The 17,539-nt window shown below is 42.8% G+C and overlaps 2 protein-coding genes across 5 annotated transcripts in view; both read right to left on the bottom strand.

Moving 5' to 3' along the window:
• LOC135204669 (zinc finger protein 239-like) overlaps positions 1–17,539 on the bottom strand; it is a 58,312-nt gene that overhangs the window by 8,378 nt on the left and 32,395 nt on the right. Inside the window, exon 2 of one of the 4 annotated variants that reach the window (XM_064234824.1) lies at positions 2,618–2,678. The exons of the other annotated variants lie outside the window; for them this stretch is intronic. The gene's annotated coding sequence lies outside the window, so the exon portion shown is untranslated. The remainder of the gene's footprint in view (positions 1–2,617; positions 2,679–17,539) is intronic. 4 annotated transcript variants of the gene reach the window in all.
• The window catches only part of LOC135204407 (tigger transposable element-derived protein 1-like), a 35,612-nt gene continuing 20,086 nt past the window's right edge, over positions 2,014–17,539 (bottom strand). The window contains exons 2-3 of the mRNA XM_064234620.1: positions 6,563–6,654; positions 2,014–2,116 (exon numbers count right to left, since the gene is read on the bottom strand). Coding sequence (XP_064090690.1) covers positions 2,014–2,116; positions 6,563–6,654 — 195 coding nt within the window. The remainder of the gene's footprint in view (positions 2,117–6,562; positions 6,655–17,539) is intronic.

Here is a 17,539-nt window from a genome sequence, read left to right as displayed (position 1 = left end):
GGTGTGTGCTAAAAATTCCAAAGAATTTAAGCGGTCGGCAAAACCACCAAATTTCATCAGACGATCATCGGGTGGGGGCCCTCCTCGATTCCTGTAAAGATCGAGGAGGAACGGGCATATAAAATCCTCCCTCAACGACGTGGGCATACGTCCGGTAGGACCCGAAGGTCCCTCCAGGAACAGAGTCCCCCGACGCTGAATCTTACGGAGAGCACTCTGCAGGATCCCTCCTATTCACCTCGCCCCTCCCGGCGTTGCAATAGGAACTAGAGGGAATGGGGGAGGAAGACTGGAGACTCTCGCTCACCTTGCTAGCGGAACTAGCAGGAGAAGTGAGTCACAGGCAGCCATCAACCTACAGTGATGGCTGCTCCTCGAGTCTACGAAAGTGATATTGTCTGGAGAAAATGCTTTCCCGAGGAGGGTTACAAAACTTTCGTACAGCAGGCAAAACCTCTGCCGCCACCAAGACCTGGGTGGGGCTGAGCGTGCACCTGCCAGGAGAGAGCCAATACCATCCTCCGACGTGTCTCAGTCCTCGTCGAGGCGGAGTTATTGTGGTTGAGGGGTGTTGTTGTTGTTGGAGGCTGTTGTGGTTTCTTGGTGTGGTTGTGAGTTGTTGAGCGTTGTTTTTGGTGAGCTGTTGTGATTTCTTGGTGTTGTTAGTGGGTGTGTGTGTTGGCTTGTTGTGTTGTTGATTTTTGTTTTGTTTTGTTAGTGACTGTTTGTGCAGTGGTCTTGAGTTGTGGTTGTGTTCATTTTTTGTTGTTGTATTGTTGAGTTGTGGTCCTTGGGTGTTGTGTTCTTGTTGGGTTGTGGGTTGTGATTCTTGGTTGTTGTCTTTGTTGTTGGTATCTCCACAACCTCGACCGGCAGACAGCACAGTGTAGCCCTGAGTATCTGGAGTTTGGTGAGTACATGTGTTTGTGTTTTTGTTCTGTGTGTTGGTAGGTCAATTGTCCTACGTGTATTGCGTAGTGTAAAGAGGAAAGTGTGACTGAGGGTGAGTTTGGCTTCTGGATTGGTTAAGTTTATGTGGGGGGGATTTTGCCCACTTGTTTTTTTGAGCTTGTGATCACGCCACACCAAGGGTTATGAAACTCTCGTATAGCAGGCGAAGCCTCTGCTACCACCGAGACCGGTCGGTCGCACAAACGTGACCATTGTCTGGCTGGGGCTGAGCATGTACATGACTGGAGAGAGCCGATACCGTCCTCCGAGTCGTCCAAGTCCTCATCGAAGCCAAAGCCTCTCAATAGAACCAGATGGGGGCCTCCACCGGTCTCTGCGTGCACGGTCCTGCGGGACCATCACGACAACCCTGGGAACTGAGCAATCACTGTGAGAGTGATCATCGGCAAGGCGCAAGTCACCTGAGTGACTCACTCCTTTCTTCCACCCCATGCCCGAGTCATGACTGTGAGAAGACTCAGGGTCACCGACTCTGGATGCATGCGAATCCGGAGATATACGTGCACTCTTGGACTCGCGAACAAGCACCCGACACGGAACTAGTCTTAGGGGCAGAACCTCTAGGACTAGTAGCAGAAGTGAGAACCGAAGTTTGAGTTTCTACGGCTCCCAACATACTAGGCCCTGAGGACAGTGTGACTGTTCCCATCCCCGAAGGAACGGGAGAGCCAGCGGTAGACCCAACCGCCTCCTCAGTTTGAGGAGGCAGACCCTTGGAAGTCCTGTGACGAGACTTCTTAAGAGGGGAGACTACCTTCTCCTTCTATGGCAGGGAGCCTTAGGAGTCGAAGGGGTGGAGACTGATGAAAATATGATGATCTCAAAGAGGAGGATGACGACACTTGACGAACTTTCTTCCTCTTCGATTTCTCGACATTCTGCGAGACTGCTTCTACAGGATGAGGTATATTTACCATCAGGAATATTTAACCATCACAGGGCAGTGGTGAAGGCTTTGTCCAGTGACGTAACTCCAGGATAGCAGTGGTAAATGAATATGATTTCCCGCAGGGGATCAGTACACACACTTGAGAACCAATATCACAGCATGCTACGAGTCACAGGTACAATTCCAAGGTTAGGATAACCAACACGAAGAGCTATCCAACCATATACTGCTATAATCACAATGACCACTGTTAGTCTGTAAAATAAAGAAAATATGACTTAAAGTAATAAGGAGACCCCTCTCACATTCAAGGGCACCGCCCTCCGAAATGAGAGATCCCCCAAACACCAACACCACACGCTCCCTCTTCTTTCTTCATCTGATAGCTAGTGAAAGGATGAAGGAGAATAGGAATTATCAGAATAAAAAACAAAGGACAAACCTCTGAAATTCCCCTCGGTAATTCCCAAGTGTAAGCGTAAATTTTGGATGAATACATGTCTCGTCATCATGTTAAATACATGTCTTGCCCTCATGTTAAATACATGTCTTGTCCTCACATTAAAGGGTGAAAGTATGTAATAATTAAGATTTTGGCATACTTTTGCCACTGACCCTTAACACAAAGTAGAAAGGTGGCTATCAAGGCTATCACAAAAAGTGAGTTTGCATATTAATTATTAAATTCAATCAATTATTAATATTTAACACAGTATATACATATTTATTCAAGAAATAAAAAATGAAAGATCCTACCAGGAAAATGATCAACGGCCAGTCAGCAAGAACTCACAAACACGTCTTCATCGGAAGACGGCTGAAAGAAAAGTGGATTGTTTACATCTGGGCAGGTGTAATTCCAGCCGTAATTCCAGCTACACCAAAAATAATTCCTCATGTAAAGGACCGAGGGATTGTATATGGTGTTGGAACAATATTAAAACCCAGGATTTAAACAAAAGAGCAGAATTGCTCTTTTTTTCGGTTCAGGAAAAGACTACCCACTATTAGTAGTGGATTAAGGGCTTTACTGTTTTCAGACACAATTCTGTATACTTAAGGTAGTGAACGGGTAAAAACCAAATTGTACTTCTACTATGCCATATCAATCCTGTTCTGGAGCGACAAATTGACTTAACACTAAATGAAGTTACAACTGCTGCTCACATTATGAATGTTTAACTTCAATAAAAGTAGAAGATATGGAGCTAGTTCTCATGCACTAGCCTATCCAATACGTCACAGAGGACCTCGTGTTCCTTAATAAAGACGTTATTGTTTCTAAACATCACAACACAAAAGGTTAACTTTGCCTCTTCCAGGCTTAACCTTCACAAATACATTCTAGGTTTTCTAAAACCACAAAACAAAAAGTTAACTTTGCCTTCAAGCTTAACCATTAGCAAAGACAGCTAGGTTTTCTAAAACCACAAAACAAAAGGTTGATTTTTGCCTCTTACAGGCTTAACCTTACCACAACATCTGTTTTTCTTAAAACCATAAAACCAAAGGTTAACTTTGCTTCTTCCAGCATTTACCTTTGACAAAGATGTTCAAGGTTTCTAAAAGGATGATAAAAATGTTATAGGTTTAACCTTTAAATTTAAATGCCCCAACAGGATGCAGAAGTTTCCTCTTCTTCCCCCCTAAGGGGTTACATTGGAATTCTTACAAGGCACTGTAAAGCATAACCTTAACATCACCCTCAGCTTTAAAGTAGAAAGCTAAAATAGCATTCCCTTTACACCAGCTTAAAGAAGGGTGCTGACAATAAATTTACTTATTAACCACTGCTAAATAAAAGGTTTTGCAGTAAATTCAGATAAAGTTTAGACCCGCATCTAAACTCCAGAGAGAGACTGATATAGAGATGAAGGAGCTTCAATCTCAACATCTTACAGTGCTGGTCCTCAGCAAGATCTAAAAGTACTTAATGTAATACAGAGGAAAGTATGTATGGAACAATAACCTTTGAAGTAGACAATGAAAAGTCTTATCATCTCTAAACAGAAAACATTGACGTCTACAAGGTTCCAGATCCTGAAAATTCCTCTAGAATGGCACCCTCAGCAATACACAGACCACTACTTCTGACCCCAGGCCATGGCAGTTTTAAAATTAAGGACAGATCCTATGATAACTTGAAAATCTTATTATTGGGAGGGGAATTGTGTGGTAGAGTTGATTTCTTCTCAACGAAAGAATGAGACATTTACCGAGAGCATTAGAAATTCTGAAAATCATTTGCCCTGAGGCTCTACAGGAGACACTAAGCAATTCTTGAACTTGAAATTGCTCAATAGAATTCAGAGTAGATACGAGGGGCAGGCCTATGACTCTGAATTAGGCCAAATTTAAGGAAACATCCACTGCTCAAGCCTGAGGGCCATCAAAGCAGTAGTAATCATTCGGATGTCCCTGTTCATCTACATACTAGTAAGTCTAAATGAGTGCTCCTTAAATCCCACACCAAGTGCCAAACTGACAGATGTAAAGGCCCTTGTAGGCAGTTTGTTCTTCCTGAATCCCCAATTGCTAAAACACTGTCCTTCCACAGAATGAATGATCAAACCAATATGTTGTTTCATTTAACTCAAAAGCAGCAAACTTACCACAAAGACTTTGTTTCTGACCAGAAATAAACCTGCTAAGCATCCTGATGTCTTTCCACTGCCTTGACGTCTAAAAAGTTTTACCAGTAGTGTTGGCCATTCTATATTACATGAAAGTGTAATGACACTAGTTAAACTCTGTGTTGCATGACAGAGGGAAAAGACCAAAATAATCTTGGTCACAGAGCCCCTCCTACAGTCCTGGAGCCAAAGTTGGTTCTGGATTACTTACAAATTTAATGAACTTTATTTGTAATTCGTAATTCTTCTGCTGAAACTGTACATCAATTGAGCATGATTAACAGTGAGCCCATGTTTCCAAATAAGGAAAAGCCCTTACTGTATAGGAAGTTTCCTTCAGGTATAAAATTCTTCAAGCAGCACATGACTATTCATCTTGACCGACAAACATGCATAATTAAGTATCATCCCCACATCACTAGATAAGAATGGGGATATAAAGAATTTACATTGCATAGAAATTGGGCCAGAAGAAGCAACAGGTCCTTGGCCTTTGGAATACGGTTGACAGAGTTGGCCAACTTGAATTACTGATTCAGTAGAAGTGTCTTGCTCCTAAAGTCAACACCATCCACCAATGGGCAACAAGTCCCTGACATAACTTAGAGGGCTGCACACTAACCCAAACAAAGTGCACAGAACAGCAATACCTTCTTGTAAAAACATCTTGAAGGAACTTGCATGACTGTGGATGCATTGGTAAGTGGAATACATTCTGCATGTATACCACAAGTCTCACCGTTCTTTGGAAAGGCACTAAAACCATGCTAGAAAACCAACAAGTATGTGGGCAGACACTTCCTGTTATTCAGTCTCCAAACGTCCAAGAATATCTCCAATTACCTATGGAGCTTGTCCTAAAAAATTACCCTTGGCCCATCATTCCCTCTATGTAAACTCTCCTACTAAAAAGAGCCTTATGAGAGATTTCTGCTGAAGACAAAGGAAGCTATAAGAGGGAGAGTAAACCAGTGGATGAAACCAAAAAGAATCACAACTGCCCTTCACCATCTCTCCATGTAACGTACTGCTCCCAAGTCTATCCATACGTTAGGAGGTTGCAACTGTCCATATCCCAGAACCTGAGTCTGCACTTATCCCCGAAAGGTATAAAACAAGACTACCAATAGATAATCCCTTATCGAGTGAGTATAAGCATGAGGACATTACCCTGTAGCATCAGAAATGAGTTACTTGCCTTCCTCGCTAAAAACTCCTGCGGGTGACAAACCCTAAAGCTGGCTTCACAAAATTGCTGTGTTGGTGTCTCCACCTCTCTAAGCAGTCACAGAGACGAGGCAACGTAGCTAAGTAAAAGGTAATAACTCAACAAGCTAGACTGAAACTCCATCAGCATGTCTGTTAGTCTTGAGTTCATTTCCCCACAGGAAAGAGAAAGAAAGCGAACCTCCTACTTCTACTAAAGACGGTTAAAGGACCAATGAGCATTTCAACAGCAAGAGGAGGTCTTCGGCTCTCCGCTACTTTAAAAGACACAAGATGACAAGCTAAAGCAGACCCAAAGGGGGATTTGTGCGTCTGAGGACAAGAAAAGTTACGAAATGCTCTCTAATAGGAGAAAGCATTGGTTCTCTTCTCCAAAATTTAGAGGGCGCTGAAATATACAAGACGTATTCTCTAAGTGACCTCTTCCCTCAACAAAATGAGGATACAGCAAGGTGTAATGTTGCAAAAAACGCTGACCAGCCCAAACAAGTTCCTCCAACTCCAATCAAACTCTTCTTCTGCCAGCGGGTGATGGGAGAAGACAGCTACCGACAGGAGGTAAACAAACGAGCTTAAAGGATTGCTCTTTCTCTACAACACTTGGCGACAAAATGCGACACTTGTCGATAGGAGGTGACAGCAGCTGAGTGCTGTATCGCATCCACCACGACTCAATGAGAGGAAGACAGTTTAAGAGACTCAGGACTCAGCCAAGTCCGCACGAGCCAACTGCGTCTGCACAAGTCGACTGAGAGAAAGAAAACGAGGCGCTAGCAGTGGGAGGTGGTGGGAGAGGAGTTACAACGAATCGCCCGCCTCATCCGAAAGCGAACGTACATACTTGAAAGCATTCTTATATGAAGCTTCAGAAAGCTCTGAAGCTAGAATAATATCTAACTTGTTGAGAACTTTAGATACTACAGACAGTGTAGACTTGAAAGAGAAACATTAATTGAAGCAGTAGTAGGAGATTTGCCGATAGCCGAAGAGAAAGCAGGCAAAGAACAAACACGAGCATTACGAAGAAAAAGGAATATTCTAGCAGACGAGAATTTAGAATAACCAAAACACGAGAGATAAACAGTCGACTGAGTCGACATATCTAAATGTGTAAAACTCGCTACATATACATTATCATCTCAAAAAAATGTCTATACCTATATAGGCAGCCCTCGGTTAGTGGTAGGTGTTACGTTCCTGGCTGCCGACGCAAAGTGATTTTCGATGTTATGTGATTTTAAAGCCTACAGCCGCCACACACCTTTCGGAATACTAGACCAGTTAACAGTGCCCTAGGCCAGTCAAACGGCGCCGAAATCCCGCAATGGCACAATATGTAAAATTATATTTATGCAGTATAGTACTATAGAATTTACTGTACAGTACATTATGGTATTATAAATACTGTAAAGTGAAAAAAGCCTAGCTTTAATCCTTTGGGTGTCTAGAGTATGTAAAGATATAATAAGGTTTTATACAGCGTACAGGTAGCTGTAGTGTTCAAGTTATGATAATTAGTCATACGATAATCCGATTTTATGAGAGACCAAATTACAATAGCCTAACTTCATCCCATCTTCTAGTTACATAAGTTCAAAAACAACAAAAGAGAATGGTGAAAGTATGGTTTTAACGTTATACTAATTGCGTAAACATGTACAGCCATGAACAACTGAACGAGAAACAACTTTTTTTTTCTAAGTACAACCGAACTGGATAACATCCGTTTCGCTTGTATTTCAATCATCGTACAATAGTACACTATTACCGTAGTTGTTATAAATGACGTTATGTAGAATAGAACTGAGATATCTTAATGTAATAACTTTATTCGCTATAGATCAAAGACTAATATAGATCAAAGATCAATCTTGAAATATACTGTTAAATTTAAACCTAGTTATAACTGAAGCTGAGAAAACAGTTCAAGCTGCTAATGACTATTATTGTGCATCGGCAACAAGGATAAAAATCCAGTAAACGTATGCCATCAAACACAACTGTAAATAAAATTGAGATAAAATTCTTTAAATCATAACTACTGTGCTTGAAAGAACACATTTTACTGTTGGTTTCACGCCAATATAAGATAAATAAGATAAATAACATAAAGTTCGTATTACAATGATATAAAGGAAAACTGCGTACGGAATCACATAATTATTTTATGCAATAAAACATGCTGCCAATGTAATCTGTTAACAAAAAAAAAATTAGTTCACAATCACAACGAGAAATAATCAATTCATATTTCCACCTAAAAACAAGTCGTATAAAGAAAAATAACCTTGTCTCATATAAGTCAAGTATCTAGATATTCGTTTATGCTAACTAGAAGCAAGAAAATTCGCTCAGTATTGCTTTAAATATGGCGAAACAAATTCGTATTCACCATCAGCTGATTTCAAACCAAAACATTGGCCGCTTCGCGGAATACTGGCTTAGATTTGCCGTAATATTTTTTAATATGATATTGTTATGATACAATAAAGTTTCATACATACTTACCTGGCAGATATATACATAGCTAAGACTCCGTCGTCCCCGACAGAAATTCAAATTTCGCGGCACACGCTGCAGGTAGGTCAGGTGATCTACCGTCCTGCCCTGGGTGGCAGGATTAGGAACCATTCCTGTTTTCTATCATATTTTTTCTCTTCCACCTGTCTCCTTGCGGGGAGGCTGGGTGGGCCCTAATCGTATATATCTGCCAGGTAAGTATGTATGAAACTTTATTGTATCATAACAATATCATTTTCATACAATCAACTTACCTGTCAGATATATACATAGCTGATTGGCACCCTTCGGTGGAGGGTAAGAGACAGCTACTATATGGAATAGACAGGTAAACAACATATGTTGTAGGTATAAATAAAACCTTGGTTCCTACCTGATAGGTGGTAGACTTCGTGGGTGTTTGCCCAGTAGTCTGCATCACCTCAAGAAACTTTAGCGAGATATGTGATCTATGGCCAAGAGTTCTTGTGGGTCTGCCGAAGGGGTCTTATCCACTTACTCGGCAGAGCCTGAAAGGACTTTGTCAATGGGTGCTGATCCACTTATATGACAATACACCTTATGAAGGAGCGCAACACCGATCCCGATCACCTGATCCTAACACGAGGGTTCGCGCTCAAATTGGAAAGAGTTATCCCCACACTCCTTTCAAAAACCCCAATAATTTCACTAAGTTAAAAAACTTTAACTCAAAGTTAAGGATCAGTGTCGGCTCCTTATCCCAGTAACGTATCCGCAGAAACGTATAAACCAAAAGAGAAGGATCTCTCGTAGGTTAACTTGACATCCTTTGTGTAATGAGAAGTCAACACAGAGTTGCCTCTACCGTACAACACAGCTAATATGTCTTATATGACATATTGTTATGTAAAGAACAAGAATTTGCAAAAGCGCGCACTTCCTGCGCTTTTAATTCTCAGCTGTTTGAAGGAATCAAGTCACTAATGAAGTGCTTAGGAGATCTCCATGTTTCAAAGAAGACCAGGGCTTTCTTGAAATGGATCTCACCCGACTGAAGCCTGAAGCCTGGCAGGAACCTCGCGCCTGGCTGGTGCTTCGCTCTTGGTTGGCGCCTAGCGCTTGTCTGGTACCTTTCGCTTGACTGGCGCCTCGCATCTGGATGACGCTTCGCGTCTTAGCTGGAGATTCGCGCCTAGAGCCTGGCTTGCGCCTGGCTGGCTGCTCGCGCCTGGCTGGCGCTTTGTGCTTGCCTGGCGCCTCGCGCCTTGCCTGGAGCGTTCGAGCCTGGCTGGCGCCTTGCGCCTGGCTGGCGTCCTAGCTCCTGGTTGGAGTGGCGCCTTGCGCCTGCCAGGAGCTTCGCGGCTGGCTGGCACCTCGCGCCTGGCTGGCGTCTCGCGCCAGGTTGGCGCTTTGTGCCTGCCTGGCGCCTCGCGCCTGGCTGGCGTCTCGCGCCAGGTTGGCGCTTTGTGCCTGCCTGGCGCCTTGCGCCTGCCTGGAGCTTCGCGCCTGGCTGGCGTCTTGCGCCCGGTTGGAGTGGCGCCTTGCGCCTGCCTGGAGCTTCGCCGCTGGCTGGTACCTCGCGCCTGCCTGGCGCCTCGCTCCTGCCTGGCGCCGTCGCGCCTGGTTGGCTCCTCCCCACTTGCCGGAGCTTCGAGCTTGGTAGAGTCTCGAGGATGTCTGGCAATGTCCACATCGGACACTCTTATCTGTCCTATATGTTCGCATCTAGCGCATCTGAGTCAGGTTGTAGGCCCGGTCTTTCTCTCATCAGACAATGACAGTGTTCTTGGGGCTGTCTGCAGGTTTCTTCTTCCTTACTGACTGTGTCAGAAGGTCTTGAGTCGCCTTCTCAGTTAATGAACGAGAAATGTCCTTCACTACTGAGAAGGGAACAAAAAGTCAGACAAAAAGGCGAGTACAGAAGCGCTGCCCTCTGAGCGTGGGAGACCGCTTTGGTTAAAAAGACACTATATACTGTCCTCTTTTTAAGAAGACCTGCTCCAAACAAAGAGGAGATCTCAACCGAGCCATCCTGAACCGCTTTGTCTATACAAGACAAAATACACAGAAGGACTTCTGGTTCGAGTCCTTCAGAATCATGGGCTTTCTTGGACATCACCCCAAGGGACCAATCTAAGAAGTTGAAAACTTCCAATACATGAAAGAGTCCCTTGAGGAGATGGTCCAGTTCTGAAATGCCCCAAGTTATACGGGCAGAGTTCAAACCTTGTCTACGTGAAGCGTCAACTAAGGTCGAAAAGTCCGCTTCTGACGTAGACGGAAGAGAAATACCCCTATTCTCTCCCGTCTGATATCAAATGCCTCTTTTACCAGCTAGTCTCGCTGGAGGCATGCAGAAGACCGTTCTAACTAACACCTTCTTCAACTTCATCCAAGAGTCTAAAGACTGAAGAGCCCTCTTCATCGAAATGGCGGGCTTCATTCTAAGAAAAAAAAACGAAGATTTACTTCGTCTTTGCACTCGAGAAAAGAGAGCGCGGAGAAGGATGGAGAGGCAGGAGTCAAGTCGTCTCCATACTCCTCTAGAAGCAAGGCTGTCAAAACATTATAGTTCGACAGTCCTTCTCTTCCTTGAAACTCCTCCTCCGAGTTTACTTCTAACTCGGGGTCTAGATGAGTCTCCGTTGCTAATTCAGTACGTCTTTCCTCTGGAGGAGACAAACTCCTAAAAGGAGAGGGGCTAAGGGAATGATATTCCTTCCTCTTCCCCGCTTTAATAGTCCTGGAAGGCGCCAACAGCCCAGGCTTCTCTCCATAAATGGATGACGCTTCCAGCTTGGATGACGCTTCTAGTCAGCCAAGCGTCCTGGCTGACGCCTCCCGTTTGTGTGGCTGCTGACGTCTGGATGACGCCTCGTGGAAGACGCTTCGCTCTCAAAAGGCGTCCTAACTGGCGCCAAAATTTTGGTTGGAGCCTCGCGTCTAAAAGCAGCTTTAAATGACTATTCATGTCTTGACGACGTCTCACGTCTCTCTGGCGTTACGTGTCTTCCGTAAGATTCTCCCGATCTCGCTCTCGAAACCGAAGCCTCTGCGATATGTGGAAGCTTCACGTCTGCATGACGCCTCTCGCTTCGCAGGGGAGAGAGGACGAGACTTCTTGATTGGAAGCGCAACGTCCTTCCTACGAGGCGCTAACACTCCCACCAAAGAGGCCAGTTGCTCTTGTACTGGCAAGATAATCTTCCTTGAAGCTTTTCCCACGTCATCTTCAATCGGGGGAGAAGTAGGAAAAGGAAGCAGTCTATAGGAAGCCTGTTCGTCTTCTCACAACTCTTCCCAATAAATGTTAAACATGTTAACAGTTATTATCGTCGATCGAGAAGGATCTCTTTGTTAACGCGAATAGGAGCGAAAAAAGAGATTCTCGATGCTCTATGCGATATGAGAGTGTCGTGGAAATGGCCTAAGTGATTAAATGGGTAACGAAATCAGGAACGAATCTTGCCGTTACCGAGCTTGGTGTCCGAGAGTCTACTGGACTCCTAGGTTAATAACTCGCTAAAACGAAAAAATCTTGGATGGTGCTCTTGGCTCACTGCGCCAGCTGGCGCTTCTGGCGCAAATTTTGCGCCAGGCTGGCGCTTCTGGAGCATTGCGCCAGGTTGGTACTTCTGGCGCGTTGCGCCAGACTGGCGCTTTCTTCTAATTCTTTTTATGTTATGTGCCAGAACAGCTGTGCCTTTATGGTACCCGACATCCTTTCACGTTAATTCCGTTCTTAGTAGGAAAAAACTTTATATACGTAGTATAGTCCATTCAGGGAAACAAGTTCTGTCCCAAAGAGAATGTTTCCCATCCGACTCATCCATCTTCTTCTGAGCAGGTACTCTAATAAGCTATGCTTTCGTAAGCCTGAGAGCATTACATAATATAATGTTCTGCTGCGATAGAATCCTTTAATAATGTTACCTACGGTAAACCGCATTGAAAGGTTGTACTATCTCTCTTATTGAAAGCTTCTTAGCAAAAGGCATACAATATTTATTTATGTTAGCTTAATTATCCCCTCAATCCGAAGTTAAGACCGCGATTGTAGGGGAAAGATACGGAAAGTTATTCCCTCCCGCAGGAGAGAGAGAGATTCGCCCGACCGCTCATGACTGACACCTACATGGTACTGACAGTAACTGGCATAGGCGTACTGCGTTGGTCTCAGGCTCTCAGCGAAAGCAGTCCCCGCTTACTCTTCCAGAGTTGCCAGCTACTCCAATTAATAAAGGAATTTAATAAAATTATTATCGAACTTCAGGAAGTTCTTATTAAAGCATATTTAAGCGAAACAAGACTTCGATAAATCTAGAAGCTAAGTAGGTGTAGTCTTAACAATCCCTTTAAGCGTAGTCCTTCCTAGGAAAGACGTAGAAGGATACTTGTAATTGAGTTGCACAGAAAAGAAGTAACTACGGTATGTGTTTATGAATTGACCGTATCGTATTCTCATACAGCAGAAACTCTACTACCTTCTACTATCTTCGTTCTTTTCGTTAATAGAACGATAGAAAGAGTATATATATATATATATATATCCTTAAGGAACGAAGTTAATCAAGGAACTCTTTAAATCTTCGTGATTTCTTCATAAATCGCGGAAGAGACAGAATTCCTGTTCATCACTAGGGTTTACGGAAGGAAGTAGATATTTTCTATCCGCCATCATACCCAAACATCGATGAGATCTTATTAAGAAAAACTCCCAAAGCTCTTGCCTCCTCAAAACAGGAAGACATGGATGAAGGAGAGAGTCCGCATTGAGAGGAACTGCCTAACAAAGGAGTCTTCTGAATAATGAAAAGGGGCTTCTCTTAGTATCAGAATCCTTCTGACAAAAGCAACGGCCGCCTGTGCGACATCTTGCACATTTGCCAGGGGAAAGTTGTTCAAGTTAAAAATTCAAAGAGGAGTCTCGCGACTGACCTCTCTCTCTAATGAAGATTTTTGAAATCTTCTGACGCCTGGCGTCTGGATCCTTGCGCCTAGCGCCTAGCGTCTGGATAGTTCCGCGCGCCTGGAATGTTCCGCACGCTAGAAAGGAGACTCGCTCCTGGAACGTTCCGCTTGCGTGGAAGGTCCCGTGCGCCCTAATAGATCCGAGCGCCTCTAGTCTTGTTATACGAGCCTCTTGCCAGAAAACGTTCAATGGAAGCATCCTTCTCATTGCCATTCTACTATAAGGCTCCTTAGTTAAGCCGCCTGTTTTCTCTTTGAAGGCGCCTTGCGCCAAGAAAAAGTTCTGGAACGCGGCTCTCACTCAGTTGCTGGAACGCGGCTCGCGTTTATCTGTATGAACGAGGCTCGCGCTAGTCTGATGGAACGCGGCTCGCGCTAGTCTGTTGGAATGCGGCTCGCTGCTGGCTGTTTGGAACGTGGCTCGCGCTAGCTTGCTGGCTGGCTCTCAGCCTCTCGCTCAGTGAGTCAGTGTTCTCTTATTCAGAGAACGAGCCAGATCGTCCGAACTTCTAACATGTACATTCTTCGTCTTTTCGGATGTAAGATGAAGAAACGGAAGAACAGACGCACTTTTTAAAGGCTGCCTTTGCAATGGCTATCCCTGGCAGTCTGGGACGTTTTACAGATCCCGCCGAGGGAACGCCCGATCGGTGGGGGATTCTCCCATAACCTCCGTAAGGCTTTCGACTTTCCTTCTCCTCTGGGCTTGTGAGTTTGGAAGAGGTCTAGGCCTGAGAGCGAGACAGAGCCGATCGAACGCACCCTCTACTAATTAGGACGCCTTTCCAATGGCGAACTTGGCAGTCTGGGACGATCTACAGATCCTGCCGAGGGACGCCTGATCGGTGGGGATTCTCCATAACCTCCGTAAGGCTTTCGACTTTCCTTCTCCTCTGGGTATGTGAGCTTGGAAGAGGTCTAGGCCTGGGAGCGAAACAGAGCCGAACAGAACGCACCCTCCACTGCACTAACAGTAAAATCACTTCTTACCTTTCAATAGCTCGTATTTAGAGCTACCTTCCTTTGTCTTCAAATTGCAATATGAATTTGAAGATTCTGTGAAGTAAGAAGGAGATGAGGATACCACACTACTAGTAATGTTAATGCTCTAACTGCTCGTTAGTACGAGAGCTATATAAACTTCTAAAGGAAGCGTAACTATTCTTTCCTTACATCGTCAAGAAGGAAGTTAGCTCAATCAATTCTAACATTTACTACACGTTATTATGAATAAATATTAAAATTTTCCTTCTTGCAAACTATGTGATTGTCTACCGAAAAGTTCGGTAGTTACACGTAAACAATTCTTCGAAATTTTCGAAGCCAAAGTTATCAAAACAAATTAATATGCGTATGCCGAACCAAAGATCCAGTACTTCCCTGCAAAAGATAGCCCAGAAGATCGATGGCGATGAAATCCAAAAATCAAGTCAGGAGGAACTGCAAACGTTGTTTACATTCCAAGTGACAGAAAAAATATGATAGAAAACAGGAATGGTTCCTAATCCTGCCACCCAGGGCAGGACGGTAGATCACCTGACCTACCTGCAGCGTGTGCCGCGAAATTTGAATTTCTGTCGGGGACGACGGAGTCTTAGCTATGTATATATCTGACAGGTAAGTTGATTGTATGAAAACACATTTTAAACATAAATGCATAAGAACTTATAACAAAAAGCTGAAGTTTCATTAACAAAATGAGTTATAATTAGCTCCCAAATTAATAAAATAACACCATGCATTTTAGGAACAGTGGTGGACAAGAACGAACATGAAAAAACATCCTCTGACAACGTGGAGGGTAGTTACAAAAACTGCCTTAATTTGTATCATATTTATGTACAAAAATAAAAATACCCTTTATGTAATTATTTTCATACACATTTTAAACATAAAAGCATGAACATTTATAAAATCGACACATCGATGGCTAAATTTGCACTCTTTTTAACTCGATATTTTCGGAAGAGTGGCAGGCGGCGGCTTACTAGAATGAACATGAAAAAAAAACATATTTATAGCGAGAAGGGCAATTTTAAATGCTGCCTTAGTACTATATTTCTGCGCAGAAATAAAAATACCCTATACGTAATACATTTTCATACACATTTTAAACATAAAAGCATGAACATTTATAAAATCGACACATCGATCGCTAAATTTGCACTCTTTTTAACTCGATATTTTCGGAAGAGTGGCAGGAGGGGGCGGCTTACTAGAATGAACATGAAAAAAAACATATTTATAGCGAGAAGGGCAATTTTAAATGCTGCCTTAGTACTATATTTCTGCGCAGAAATAAAAATACCCTATACGTAATACATTTTCATACACATTTTAAACATAAAAGCATGAACATTTATAAAATCGACACATCGATCGCTAAATTTGCACTTTTTTTAACTCGATATTTTCAGAAGAGCGGCAGGCGGCGGCTCACAAGAAAGAACATGAAAAAACATCCTCTTTGATAACATGAAGGGCAGTTCAAAAGCTGCCTTTGTATCATATTTCTGTGCAGAAATAGAAATACCCTATACATAATACATTTTAATACAAATTTTAAATATAAATGCATGAACATTTATCAATCGACACATCCATAGCTAAATTTGCACTTATGTAACTCGATATTTTCGGCATAGAACAGCATCAGAGGCATATATTTTACCCTAATACCTATGTAACAACTCTCCATAAAATGTGTTAATATCATTTGCATAACCTTTATGGTCTGAACGGCATTTCTACAAATGTATGAACTCGTTAGACATAACGGCGCTGTTAACCAAAAATTGTGGCGTAAAAATACCTTAAAATGTCATATTTTTTTAATGAATATTTTTGACAACAGCCGTAAAACTGATCCGCCTCTAAGCGATTGCACCCTTAACCGTGGGCCGCCTGTACTATATATTATTAAACCTATACATGCTAACACCTCAAACTAGGTGTTGAAGACGAGAGGACGAAGGAAGCATTAACGCTTACTGAAATGGTCCTTTGTGAATGCTTACGAGTCCTTAGGCGATCGCTTTAACGGTCCTTTGGTGAACGCTTTAAACGAGATTCAGATCATGAAAAGGGCAAAGTAGGTATTGGAGGGCACAAAACCCCAGTGTCCTGAGAACCGACCTGGTTCCCTAGCAGCGGACATCACCAACTGTCACAGGGCAGTCCTAGGCTCGGGCTACGTTCAGACGAGGGGACCAACACCTTACTTCTAACAGGGAATGCAAAAAAAGAGCGCATACTATGGAGGGATTCGGAACATTCCCGTCACGAAGTGAGTTTAATTTTTATTAGAACTAAAAATAGGTTTAATGTTATGTTCTAACTTCTAGTTACGCTTTTCCTGAACCGAATGGGGAGCAGAAGGTGGAGCTACAAAGGAAATCAATACTAGCGCTACCAAAATACCTAGTCTGAGTAGGGATAGCCTGACAGGTTTAAGTTCTGACCTGACTAATTGCTTTCGCAATCTATTAGTTTTCTGTCTTACCTATATCTGAAATATTCAGGCATAAATTTTTCAGAACAATTCCCTACATTCTTCACATCAACTAGTTCAAGATCACACTCTGTACCCTAGCAAGTACAAACCGAATGTTGATCAACTTCCAATTTCAACATTCCTACATAGCCTGATGTTATTGGTTTTGCTTCTGGTGGAAGATATCCTAGGAAAATGAAATTACAATACCATAACCAGGTGTAAAACAGCCAAACTTCATAGAATACCAACAATCGCCTAGCCGCAATGGCGGCAAGGAGAATTCTGACAAGAGCTAAAACATTCGAAACACACCTGGTGTAGAACAGGTAAACAAGGCAGCCATCCAGGCAGCCATTTGATTTTTTGTTTGAATGCCGACTCACCTAATCGGCGGGGAAATATAGCTAAATTTAATAGTAGGTAAGATTCATCTCAAATAAAAAGTTTTAGCGTTATACTCGTTGCATGAATGTGTACAGCCATGAACAACTGAACAAGAAACTACTTTATTGCTAAGTATAGCCGAATCAGATACGATAGTAAACAATTACTGTGGTTATGTTATAAGTGACGTTATGTAGAAAAGGACTAATAAATTTCTATGTAATAATTTTATTTGCTATGGATAAAAGATCGGCACGGTAATATAATGTTAAATTTAAACTCCAAGTTGTAGCTGAAGCTGAGAAAACAATGTTCAAGCTGCTAATGACTATGTATTATCGTGCATTGGCAACAAGGATAAAAAACCATAAACTTTGATGTCATTAAACACAACTGTAGATAAAATCAATTGAAAACTATTTTAATCAAAAGTACCTGGCATGAAAGAACACATTTTACCGTTGTTTTCACGCCGATTAAAGAAAA

The sequence above is a fragment of the Macrobrachium nipponense genome, chromosome 47 (assembly GCF_015104395.2).
Source record: "Macrobrachium nipponense isolate FS-2020 chromosome 47, ASM1510439v2, whole genome shotgun sequence".
NCBI lineage: Eukaryota > Metazoa > Arthropoda > Malacostraca > Decapoda > Palaemonidae > Macrobrachium > Macrobrachium nipponense.
The sequence above is the reverse complement of the archived record's forward strand: the minus strand, read 5'-3'. Positions and strand labels throughout refer to the sequence as shown.